Source organism: Lolium rigidum, chromosome 1 (assembly GCF_022539505.1).
Source record: "Lolium rigidum isolate FL_2022 chromosome 1, APGP_CSIRO_Lrig_0.1, whole genome shotgun sequence".
Lineage (NCBI taxonomy): Eukaryota > Viridiplantae > Streptophyta > Magnoliopsida > Poales > Poaceae > Lolium > Lolium rigidum.
The window spans coordinates 152,118,661-152,130,429 of record NC_061508.1 but is presented as its reverse complement, the minus strand read 5'-3'; the positions used below and the strand labels follow the sequence as shown (position 1 = coordinate 152,130,429).

At 49.6% G+C, this 11,769-nt stretch overlaps 2 protein-coding genes across 2 annotated transcripts; both read left to right on the top strand.

The window, feature by feature from the left end:
* Window positions 1–2,489: 2,489 nt before the first annotated feature.
* LOC124652576 (U-box domain-containing protein 19-like) lies at window positions 2,490–3,962 on the top strand (the record flags this gene model as incomplete). Its single annotated transcript, XM_047191616.1, has 1 exon — window positions 2,490–3,962. A coding segment is annotated over exon 1 (1,473 nt), but the record flags the coding sequence as incomplete, so codon positions are not given.
* A 17-nt stretch (window positions 3,963–3,979) lies between these two features.
* Window positions 3,980–4,574, top strand: LOC124682592 (U-box domain-containing protein 19-like). Its single transcript, XM_047217249.1, has one exon. The coding sequence runs from the start codon at window positions 4,059–4,061 to the stop codon at window positions 4,572–4,574; it is 516 nt and encodes a 171-aa protein (XP_047073205.1). The 5' UTR covers window positions 3,980–4,058.
* Window positions 4,575–11,769: the final 7,195 nt, after the last annotated feature.

Genomic DNA, 11,769 nt, shown 5'->3' with positions numbered 1-11,769 from the left:
CCCGAGGGACCCACACCATAGGGGGGGCGCCCCCCCCCCCCTTGGCCGCGCCGCCATGTGGGGTGGGGCCCCCTTGGCTCCCCTCTGGCCCCTCTCTGGCTCTCTGGAACCTTCCGTGGAAAATAGGAAGTATGGCTTTTGTTTCGTCCAATTTCGAGAATATTTCCTGTGTAGGATTTCTGGAACCAAAAACAGCAGAAAACAGGAACTGGCACTTCGGCATCTTGTCAATAGGTTAGTTCCGGAAAATGCATAAAAATGATATAAAGTGTGAACAAAACATGTAGGTATTGTCATAAAACTAGCATGGAACATCAGAAATTATAGATACGTTGGAGACGTATTAAAATGCCATCACACGAGAATTAGAGCGATCTGTGACTCCACGTCTCACAAGTTGTAGTTTTTAGCAAAAAAAAAAATCCAATAATGGTACTGACCCGTTACCACTGTCTCAATTATGATAGATTTGGGTGAATTGCTAGAAATCAGGCGCCTGAGATTTAATAAATCTCAGTCACCTATCAATCCATTAGATTAAGTGCATCAAAATTCGTGCAATATTGTTGTTCTGAGGATCTCTAGAGGGACGCTGCACGCTGTGATTTTGGACGCGGGCCACTGGTTATTGTTTTGTCGTGGGCTGTTGCGTTTTCACGGGCTTCGCTTTGGCTCGCTTCTTTTTTGTGCCTTTGTAGCAGCTGGCGTTTAGCTTTTTTTTGTTGCTTTATTCTCTGCCTCGCTCTTGTTCGTTGAAAACAAGTTAATATCGACACATTTCTTGCAACTGAGAAAAATGTCCAAGGATTGGATTATGTCACTATTCGTACTAGTTTAGGGGTTATAAATTGGTTGTAACTGAGATTTTCCCAGTTGCATGTGGGTCATAACTTAATGTTTTTGAAGTTACATGTAGGTCGGAACTGCATGTGGGTCGTAACTGAGATTTTTTCAGTTCCATGTGAGTCATAACCGAGATTTTCCCAGTTATATGTGGCTCGGAACTGAATGTTTTTCAAGTTACATGTGGGTCGGAATTGCATGTGGGTCGCAACTGAGATTTTCCTAGCTACATGTGGTCATAACCGAAATGTTCCCAGTTGCATGTGAGTCGCAACTGAATTTTTTTATGTTATATGTGGGTCGGAACTACATGCAGATCACAACTGAGATTTTCCCAGATACATGTGGGTCATAATTAAGTTTTTCTCAGTTGTACGTGGGGTCGCAAGTGATTTTTTTCAAGTTGCATGTAGGTCACTACTCCAGTTGCATGTGATAGTCGTGTTTTGCATGTGAGTTTCAACTGAGATTTCTCAGTTGCATGTAGGTTGCAACTGAGTTTTTCTCAATTTTATGTAGGTTGCAATTGAGACTTTTCTTGTTATATGTGGGTTGTAACTGAGATTCTTTTTAGTTGCATGTAGGTTGCGCCAGACATTATCCTAGTTGCACGTAGATTGCAACTAATATTTTTTCTCCTTGTGTATAGGTTGCAATTGAGACTTTTCTTGTTACGTGTGGATTGTAACTAAAATTTTCCCATTTACATGTAGGTTGTAACTGAGATTTTTTTGTTGTTGTAGATGGATGTAACTGATATTTTTCCAAGCTGTAGCTGAGATTTTTCAGTTTCACGTAAGTTGTAGCTGAGATTTTTTCAATTGCGCCCGTGTTGCAACCAAAGTTTTCTAATGGCATACGAATTGCAATTAGGATTTTTTTTCATTTTCTCCGGTGAAAGATGTGAGTATGGAGCTTTGTTGTTTTTTCTCATGTACTCTCTGTTATGTAACGTAACAAGAAAATAGTGGACCTCACCTATTAAAAAAATTGTGACCTCTTCTGTAGCCTGCTAGTGCTTTATCTGTACTACTAGATATAACAAGTTAAGGCCGAGTCAGCCTAGCGTCAAGTGAGGTGACTGAGATTTAGCTAGTCTCAGTCGCCTGATTACTAGTTGTGCCCAATTCACTCACGGAGTAGATTGAAACGGAGCGAGTACACAAAGTACACCTCCGGCTGGGACAAGTAGTTTGAGCTGGAGGAAGGAGTATATGTGTATTTGCCCAACCAACCGTATCTTCTCAATTCGCAGCTAATCGAGCTAGCCCATCATCATCCATTTGAAGCAGTGTGCAATCATAAAATCGGCGCGTCCCGGAAGCTGCCGTCCACCGGCCGTCGCCACATTCCGACGCGCCACCATCGGGGAAGCACCGCCCGCGCGCAGCCCCATCCATCATCCATGGCCGTCCATGTCTGCTGATCGACACGTGTCGCCGTCCCGTCAATCTTCCCCACGTGAAAGAACACGTGTACGTCGTCGCTACAAATAGCTTTTGGTGGCCGCCGCGAGAACAAGAGTGAGAAGAGGACACATTTCTCTCGGCGCAACAGATTTTGTACATTCCCATTTTGTTCTGTCGATCGGCTTCCCTCCAAATCCAGTTTGCCATCGCCCGATCGCACCACAATTCGCGAGCGAGATGCCGCCGCACGACCGTAAGGCGCCACCGGCTCGCCGGATGCTGGCGCTGCCGGCGGTGTGCCCGTGCGAGGCCATCTCCCCGGGGACGCTGCTGACGTCGCTCCTCGCCCTCGCGGCCGACGTGGCCAGCCGTGACGCCGGGGCGTTCCCCGTGCTCCGGCGAGGGGCCGGCGAGGCCCTGCGCATCACACGCGTCCTCCTCGCCTTCCTCGAGGAGCTCCAGGAGGCGTCGGCCGCCGCGCCGCTCCCAGGCGCCGCGGTGCTCGGCCTGTCCGAGCTGCACGTGGCGATGCAGAAGCTTCGGCTCCTGCTCGCGGACTGCGCGAGGCGAGGCGCGAGGCTGTGGGTGCTGATGAACGCCGACCTGGTCGCCTCCGAGCTCCGGTTCGTCCTCGGCTCCGTCGCCACGGCGATGGACGTGCTGCCGGCGGAGGTGGCCGGGGCGTCCGCCGAGGCCAGGGAGCTCGCGAGGCTTGTGTCCGACCAGGCGTGGCGCGCGGCGGTGGGGCCCGACGCGGACGACGGCCGCGCCGCGTGGAGCGTGCGCTCCATGCTCGCCAAGTTCAGGACCAGCGCCGCGCCGCACGCCGAGGACGCCAGGATGGTGCTCGGCCGCGTCGGCATCACGACCTGGTGGGACTGCGCCGAGGAGGTGGCGTTCCTGGAGGCCGAGATGCTGGATCGCTTGGAGGACGGCCGCGAGAACGAGAACGACCTCGTGCTCATCAGCGGCCTAATGGCGTTCCTGGTGTACTGTCGCGTCGTCTTGTTCGACCGCGTTGATGCCAAGAAGAAGGCTGACGCGACCGCGCCCGAGCCGACGCCGGCAGCGAGCTGCACGCCGTGGACGCCCAGCCAGGAGGCGCTGCTGTGCCCGATCACTCTGGAGCTGATGACCGACCCGGTGACCGTGACCACGGGCCAGACGTACGACCGGACATCCATCAAACGGTGGGTCAAGAGCGGGTGCCGGACGTGCCCTGTCACCGGCGAGAAGCTCCGCAGCGCGCACTTCGTGCCGAACGTGGCGGTGCGCGGCATCGTCGAGCAGCTGCTCCTCCGCAAGGGGACGTCGCTCCACGAGCAGCCGAGCAGCAAGCACCGGTCCGCGGTGGACAAGACCGTCGCGGCGTTCGGCCCGGCGGCGGCCGGCGGCGTGCGCGTCGCCGTGTCCTGCCTAATCGCGAGGCTCTCAAGGGGCGCGCCGGAGGAGCAGAAGAAGGCGGCGTACGAGGTGCGGAAGCTGGCGAAGCGCAACGTGTTCCACCGCGCGTGCCTCGTGGAGGCCGACGCCGTGCCGTGGCTGCTCCACCTGCTCTCCTCCGCGGACGCGTCCGTCCAGGACAACGCCGTCGCCAGCCTGCTGAACCTGTCGAAGCACGCGGCCGGGCGGCGCGCGCTCGTGGAGGCCGGCGGGCTGAGCCTCGTCGTGGACGCCGTCAACGTCGCGGCCAAGGTGGAGGCGCAGCAGAACGCGGCGGCCATCCTCTTCTACCTCTCCTCCAACGCCGACTACTGCAAGGAGATCGGCCGCATCCCGGAGGCCATCCCGACGCTGGTCCACCTCATGAGGGAGGGCACCTACCGCGGCCGCAAGAACGCGCTGGTCAGCCTCTACGGGGTGCTCCAGGGCGCCGCCAGCATCGCGAAGGCGGTGTCCGCCGGCGCCGTGGCCGTGCTCGCCAACCTCCTGTCCAGCGACCGCGAGGACATCGTGAACGACTCCGTCGCGCTGCTCGCGAGGATCGCCGAGCAGCCGGCCGGCGCGACAGCAATCCTGGCCAGCTCGGAGCTCGTCACGAGCGTCGTCGACTCCCTCGGCGCGTCGTCGTCTCGGTCGGGTAAGGACCACTGCGTGTCGCTGCTGGCCTCCTTGTGCCGGCACGGAGGCGACAAGGTCGTCGCCCTGATGGGCAAGATGCCGGCGCTGATGCCCGCGCTGTACGCGCTCATGGCCGACGGCAGCCCTGTGGCGGGCAAGAGAGCGAGGTGGCTCATCAACGAAATCCACCGGGTCTACGAGCATCGCCAACCGCCTCCGCCGGTCGCGCCGCCGGCTGGTGACCGTGTCATTCGAGTTTAGCACACGAACTTTGTGTCGCCCATACCTTATACATTTGAATCCTTCAGTTTGGGTTTTTTTGGAGGAATTTTTCTCTTTTCTAGCTCTGTCCCAGCTCGCCTTTTTTGAAGAGCAAGGATGGGCTTTCCATACAACGGTGGTGATATGTGTATATGTAATGTGGTGCAGAGGAATGTAAGGTTGTACAGAGAGCGATGTGCAGGATGATTTGTGTTTAATTGTTTTCCTCTTGCACATAAGGCTGGTGCCATTGGGGGCGGTAGTGGAGCCGATACCGCCTGGCGCGGGGCGGGAGAGAGGCGGGAGAGGGGCGAGAGGGCAGCGCGGGGCGGTGGCGCTGGCACCGGGCGCTATCGCCCGCTACCGCCCGGCTACCGCCCGCGCTGGGGGCGAGAGGGAGGCGATAGGCGGGCGAGAGGCGGGGCGGCGCGCTGGCAGGACGGGGCAAGAGGCGGGGCGAGAGGGAGGGGCTGAGGTGGCACGATCTGATTGGTCGTTGGGGTAGCCGTTGCTGGTTCAAAAAATCCGGAAAAAAAACCCCAAAAATTCATCCCCACCCCCTATAAATACCCCCATATGGTTTCACTCATTCCACACCTCACTTCATCTCCTCCACTCTTCATTTCCACTCCTCTCAACGGCATGTCTTCGTCTAGCAGCAGTTCGAGCGACGGAATAGAGGGTGATCTGATCGATGCATTCCAGGCGGAGTATGAGGAGGAGATGCTCAACGAGGAGGAGGAGCCAAGACGGCCGCGACGCCGCCGAGAGTTCATCAGACGTGATCGTATGGGTGCCCACGATCGGCTCTTCGATGACTACTTCACCGACGACTGCAATTATCCTCCGAGCTTCTTTCGGCGAAGGTATCGGATGAGGCGATCCCTTTTTCTGCGCATTGTGGATAGATTGGGTGAATACTCTCCGTATTTCACCCAAAGAGTTGATGCTCTCAACCATCCCGGTCATTCTCCCCTACAAAAGTGTACTGCGGCTTTGCGTCTGTTAGCTTATGGAGCCTCTGCAGATACGATAGATGAGTGGCTTAAGTTAGCTAGACAAACTACATCAGATTGTCTAGATAGATTCTGTGAAGGCATCATTGCCTGTTATAGGGAGACGTTTTGCCGTCGACCAACTGTCGAGGATACTCAGCGTCTGTTAGCGAAAGCCGAGGAGCGTGGCTTTCCGGGCATGTTAGGGAGCATCGATTGCATGCATTGGCAGTGGAGGAACTGCCCAGTGGCTTATGTTGGTCAATTCACAAGGGGAGACATCAAACACCCTACCATAATCTTAGAAGCCGTTGCGTCGTATGATCGTTGGATCTGGCATGCCTTTTTTAGAGTGGCCGGGTCCAACAACGATCTCAATGTACTCAACCAGTCGCCGTTGTTCACTGATGTGCTTAGGGGAGAAGCACCCGTAGCGAACTTCACGGTGAATGGACACGAGTACAACTATGGTTACTACCTTGTCGACGGCATCTACCCCTCCTGGCCGGTGTTCACGAAAGGTGTTACTCTTCCACAAAGTGAAAAGCAGCGAGTGTTCACTGCTGCTCAATCAGCTTGGCGCAAAGATGTCGAGTGTGCCTTTGGAGTGCTGAAGGCTAGGTTCAACATTCTAGCAGTTCCGGGACGCTCCTACTCGAGGCGTACTCTTGGGTTGATCATGCGTGCATGTGTCATTCTGCATCACATGATCATCGACGATGAGCGTGGTACAAATTTGGAGAACATCTATGAGACCGTTGATTCCAATGTCGGCCCTGCAATACACAACCATGCACCACCAAGCCTAGCAGCCAGGATTCAGATGGACAACAAAATGAGGGACTCACCGATGTATACACAGCTCCAGCATGATTTGATTGAGCATGTGTGGGCTAATGCCTAGATTATGTAATTTTTTCAAATTTTTATGTAATTTTTTCAAATTTTTATGTAATTTTTTCAAATTTTTATGTAATTTTTTTATGATGTAATCGGTAACAATTTTAGTTCAATAAAATAATTTCCTTGCATTATTTTTAATGTTGTAATCTGAAAAAGAAATGCTGATGTCGAGGAGAGAGAAAAGCTGATGTGGAGGAGAGAGAAGTGAGAGCTGGCACTAGCACCGTGGGGTGAGAGTGGGGTGAGAGTGAGGGAAAAAGCTGACGTGGCAGGCTATAGTGGTGTGGTGCATTGGCACCATGGGGGCGGGAGTGGAGGCGGTATCGCCCGGCGCGGGGTGGGAGGCGGGCGGGAGAGGGGCGGGAGGGCAGCGCGGGGTGGTGGCGCTGGCGCTGGGCGCTATCGCCCGCTACTGCCCGCGTTAGGGGCGTGTCAACATCCGGATTTTTAAGTCCAGATGCCTATTATGCCATACATCGCAATCCCAGGAATATTGTTTTTGCGAGACATAATAGATTGATATCACAACACATCATTCATTACATACCATAATCGTCTTACAAATAGAGGATCACCTGATCCAGTCTTACAACATAGTGGATCTAGAGATCCAAATACAAAACACATATAGCGGAAGCGAAGTAGCGGTCTTGGTCCATCTGTTCCACAGGCAACTGTTGACGTCAGGAGTAGTCCTAGTTGTCGTAGACGTCCTGCTGTCCATCATCTTCATACTGCTGCGCCTCTTCATAGTCTGGCCATTTGAATAGCCAGGGACACAGCCGTGAGTACTTTAAAGTACTCGCAAACTAATACTAATATAAGTGCTATTAAATATAAAAAAAGGGGTACTAGGCTCTAATTTCTTTTGCATAAAGCCAAGTTTAGTTCACAAGTATTTGAAATAAAGACTCTTCATGTACTAACTAACTCAAGTGGGAACATTAGTGTCATTCCCACAACTCAAGTTGTGATTCAAAAACAAGTCACCAATTCACCATTCACTCCATCACTATTTTCAAAGAATCTGACACTGGTAACAGTATGGCCTTTCCAACTGTTCGTAACCGTGGACACGGCTATTCGAATAGGTTTACACTCTGCAGAGGTTGCACACTTGTGCCACAACATTTGATTTCATCCGTCGGGATAACCCCGAGTCATCGTAACACAGTACGCGGATCATCAACCATAACCTTTCATTTACAAACTCTAGTATGAGCACCTCTCCCCATGAGCTTGGCCTCCCAGTGAAGATCAACTGTCAACCTGGGAACTGCACAGGGCTTGGCCGTACAATTCACCTCAATTCACATCATTTCTCAACAACGGAGGCAGCCTCGGCATAACCCCTATGACGTGTGTTCAGAGGGAACCCATACTAAAATACATAAATTTCTAGTTAAGCCCTTACCCATAATCAGGTATTGTGGGGGTACTCAAAAATTGGAAAGGTATCGCATCCAAACCAATATCAGTTTTTATTCAAAAATCACTATCTTCTCTTGGTCATATTCACCTTCAAAAATTCATTCAATGGAATGCATCATCATTCCAAAGTTTCAAATTCATTTTAAGTCACATGTTCCCATCTAGAGTAGTCAAGTTTTAATATTAGCACTAGCACTAGTCATGAGGGGTGCTAACTATTTGTAATGCTCTTTAGGCTAAGTTTGATACTCTTGTAGTACTCTAGATTTAGACCAAAGTTAACTATAAAAGGAAGCTTAAATATTCAAAGTGAAAACTGGTAAGAGTAAAACTTGGGATGAGTTAATGAAGCATAAGAAAAGGGGTGAGTGTGCCTTGTTCTTGGTAGAACTTTGCACTTTGCAAGAATATTAGCTTGCAACCATAGAGCTTGCAATAGTGTTAGCTTGCCTTGGTTGTTGATGTGGTCAAAGTTCTCTTCTTCTCCGGGGTAGAATCCTTCCTCTTCCTGGTATTCTCCGGTACTAGCGTCTATACACGAATACGAGGATACAATCACTCAACAGATCAAGAGCTATACTAAGCACACACCTAAATCACACAAATTATTCTAGTGGTAACACATTGCCATCATGTTGGTTGGTATTGTTTTATTCTTAAGAAAAATAATTTCCTCCCATTGCATATATTAATGTTTCTATTTAAGTCATGGAAAATAATTTCCTCTCATTATCTATGTAAATGATAGTTCTCTTTTGTCCTTGAAGAATAATTTCCTCTCATTGAATCTTCTTAAGATTTAATTTCTCAAATACTCCTGCATGAGTTTAGATTGACCTAAGTCAACCCTTCATCCTCATTATTTGAGAAAATGATTTAAATGAGGTAGAGTACATCATACCATTTAATAATGCCTATGATGATTTAATATCTCCAAGCATTTCATATGATATCATTCGACCAGGGGTCCCACTTCATATGAATGCATTTGAGACAAGATTTAAATGAAGCATAATACTTCATATGATTTACCTAATATTTTTGGACAATACTACTTTAATAAAATAGCCATATTGTCCATTATTTTAACTAGGGCATGATCATGCAAAGTGACCACACCATTTTATTGCATAATCAATTAGTGTAAGTCCAAAGTGAGCTAGTAGAGTTGGAATTAACTTAATATCTATTTTATTTTATTTTTAATAATTATTTGAATAGGGAAAAGTCCCTGCCTTGTTATTTTTATCACATTAATTCTACAAAGAGTCTGGCCATGTGACCAGTGGCATTTGATAGATAATTTCTCTAGCTTTCCAACAATATAAAGTTCACCAGATTTGGTTGAGCTAATTTGAATCTAATGAATTTCAAAGTGGAGGCAGTATTCAAAATCATTTGGAATTAATTAAATCGAGTTTGAATTAAAAAGGCCGGCGGGAAAAACTACTGGGCCAAAAACGTGGAAGGGAGAGGTGGGCCGGCCCAGTATCGCTTCACACGCCACGGGCCAGCTGACAGGTGGGACCCAGGTGTCATTGGGTTTAAAACCCGAAGCGGTACCTTTGATCGTGAGCCGTTAGATCAGAAGCAGATCGGACGGGGGAGAGTTGTCGTCGTCGTCGACGAGAGGGGAGCTCTGGCGCGGCGGAGGTAGGGGGTTGGCGGCGATCCTGGACTCCGGCGAAGGGCGGCGTTGACGCGAGGCGAGGTTGTCGTCGACGGCGAGTGCGCTGGTACCAACGGTGTCTTTGATGGTGGCCGAATTCGTCGGCGGCGATCTCAGCACCTCTGCGGGATCCGGCACCGAAATTGCACAACTCCGGTGGCTAATCGAGGGAGAGGAGTGGACGAGGAGTTTGAGAAGAGAGAGGGGAGCAAGGTTGGTGTGGAGGTGAAGGCGCGGGGAGGGCTCTATTTATAGATGCTCGAGGTGGCCGAGGTTCTGCGGCGAGGGCGACAGCTGCGCGGCGATTCCGGCGAGCGAGCGAGCAAGACGACGTGCGCAACAGCGTCCTGGTCTCCGGGCGGTTCTGGGGAGCGTGCTGGCGAGGCTAGGCGAGGTCTAACCGTGTCGGGCGCGTGCGAGGCCGTGGCAGAAGGGCGGCGATGAGGTCGCCGGCGACAGTACGAGCGCGGGCAGGGGAGCTTGTCTGGCGGGTTCGCGGTGCGGCGTTGATGCTCAGGGAGAAGAGAGGGGGGCCAGGGGTGGCGCAGAGCGTCGGGGCGACGCGCGACCTGGGAGTGCCCGCGGACGTGCACACGGCGACGTGGCCATGCCGCTCGTGTCGCACGGGACGTCGTGGGCACACGCTGGTCCGGCGCTTGTCGCCCACCACTCGACAAATGGTGCACACCGGCGTGCTCAGGAGGTGGTAGGGAAGCAGTAGGGCATGGTGGGGAGTGTGGGGATGGAGAGAAGAGAGGTGAGGGGGAACATGGCCGGCATGGTGTAGTCTAGGGTTAGGTTTTCTTGTTCCATTAGGTTTGTTGTGCATGTGTAGGGAGAGAGGGGACAAGGGGACAGGTAGGGTGGAGATGGGGTAGGTTAGGGTTAGATAGGATACTATTTCAAATAGTGTCAACTAGTTACATAGAGGCTATTTGTGAATTTTGTTTAAATTTGATTCAGTTTACAAGGTTGCAAGTGTGGTGTTGTGAGCATCTCAATGATTTAGAAATGACCAGAGGTGGTGAAGTGTGGTGGTGGCATTTTTGAATTCAAAGAATTGCAAAAATGGACAAGTGTGAGATTGTTGAACTTAATAAAATGTTGCAACTTTGGATGAGCATAGCTATGGATCAAGAAAGAGTTTGGAATGGGGATCTTTACAAAAAGTGTTCACCTTGATGTTGACTTGGATGAGGTGCAAAGAGTTGACAAAGTTTAGTTTGAAAATTTCGAAATGCAAGGACTCAAAGTGGTGACCAGATTGTAAATGGCAGTTTTGACCAATATCTTATGTGAGCTATTTTTGTGTTTGAAAATTATTTGAATTGTGGTTATTTGATTCCCAAAGTTGTAATAAGTGTTTAGAAACATTATTCAACTAATGGTGAAGACCCACATGGTCTAGGGTCAAGATTTATAAAAATGGCATAGAGCCATATGTGAGGGTTTTGTGAATTTCTAACTTTTATTCTTTTGTTTTTCTTTTGCTTCATTTTGACATGAGTGAGGTTGATTTGGTGTTAGATTGAGTTAGGTGAAAGGTTCAAACCATTTTGAGGTAATGGAAGTGGCTAGGCCAAGATTTGATAATTTGGCTAAGTGCCACATATGCCTCTATGCATAAATTTGATTTTTATTTTGTTTCTCACTTGAATTGATTTGTAGGTGCTTTGTTGATTGTGTTGAGGTATTTCAATTCATCTATTCAAGGTAGACAAAGCAAAGCTCATCATTTTTCCAAAAAGTAGCCATAGGCTTGCACATGCCTTTTTCTTAAATAAGATCTTTTCTTTTCATCTTATTTTGCAAAGATTGATGACAAGAGGGATGAGGTTTAGGGTTTTGTAAGTTTTGCACTGGTTCACTTCCATTTAGCCAAGTAATAAAAGATAGAGTTCAAAATTTACATATTAGGGCTATATGCCCACATATCTCTTTCTTTAATGTAGGTTTCTCAAAATAGATCCAAATGATTTTTGAGAAGGTTAAGGTTTAGGGTTTTTCTTATTTGATTTCTTTCTCTTGTATTTGGTATGTGATCTTCACTTGATCACTTTAGGGTTTTAGGGTTTATCACATAAGCATAGTAACACTCATTATGGCAAAAACACAAGTAATAGGTATGAGCACTATGCATAGCACTCTATTGAAGAAAAGTTTTTGTTGGTTCTCATTTTTGGAAAAAGGAAATTTA

Bases quoted from the DNA above. Each gene is read 5' to 3' on its own strand.
- LOC124682592 (XM_047217249.1), top strand. From the start codon at position 4,059: ATGAGGGAGGGCACCTACCGCGGCCGCAAGAACGCGCTGGTCAGCCTC.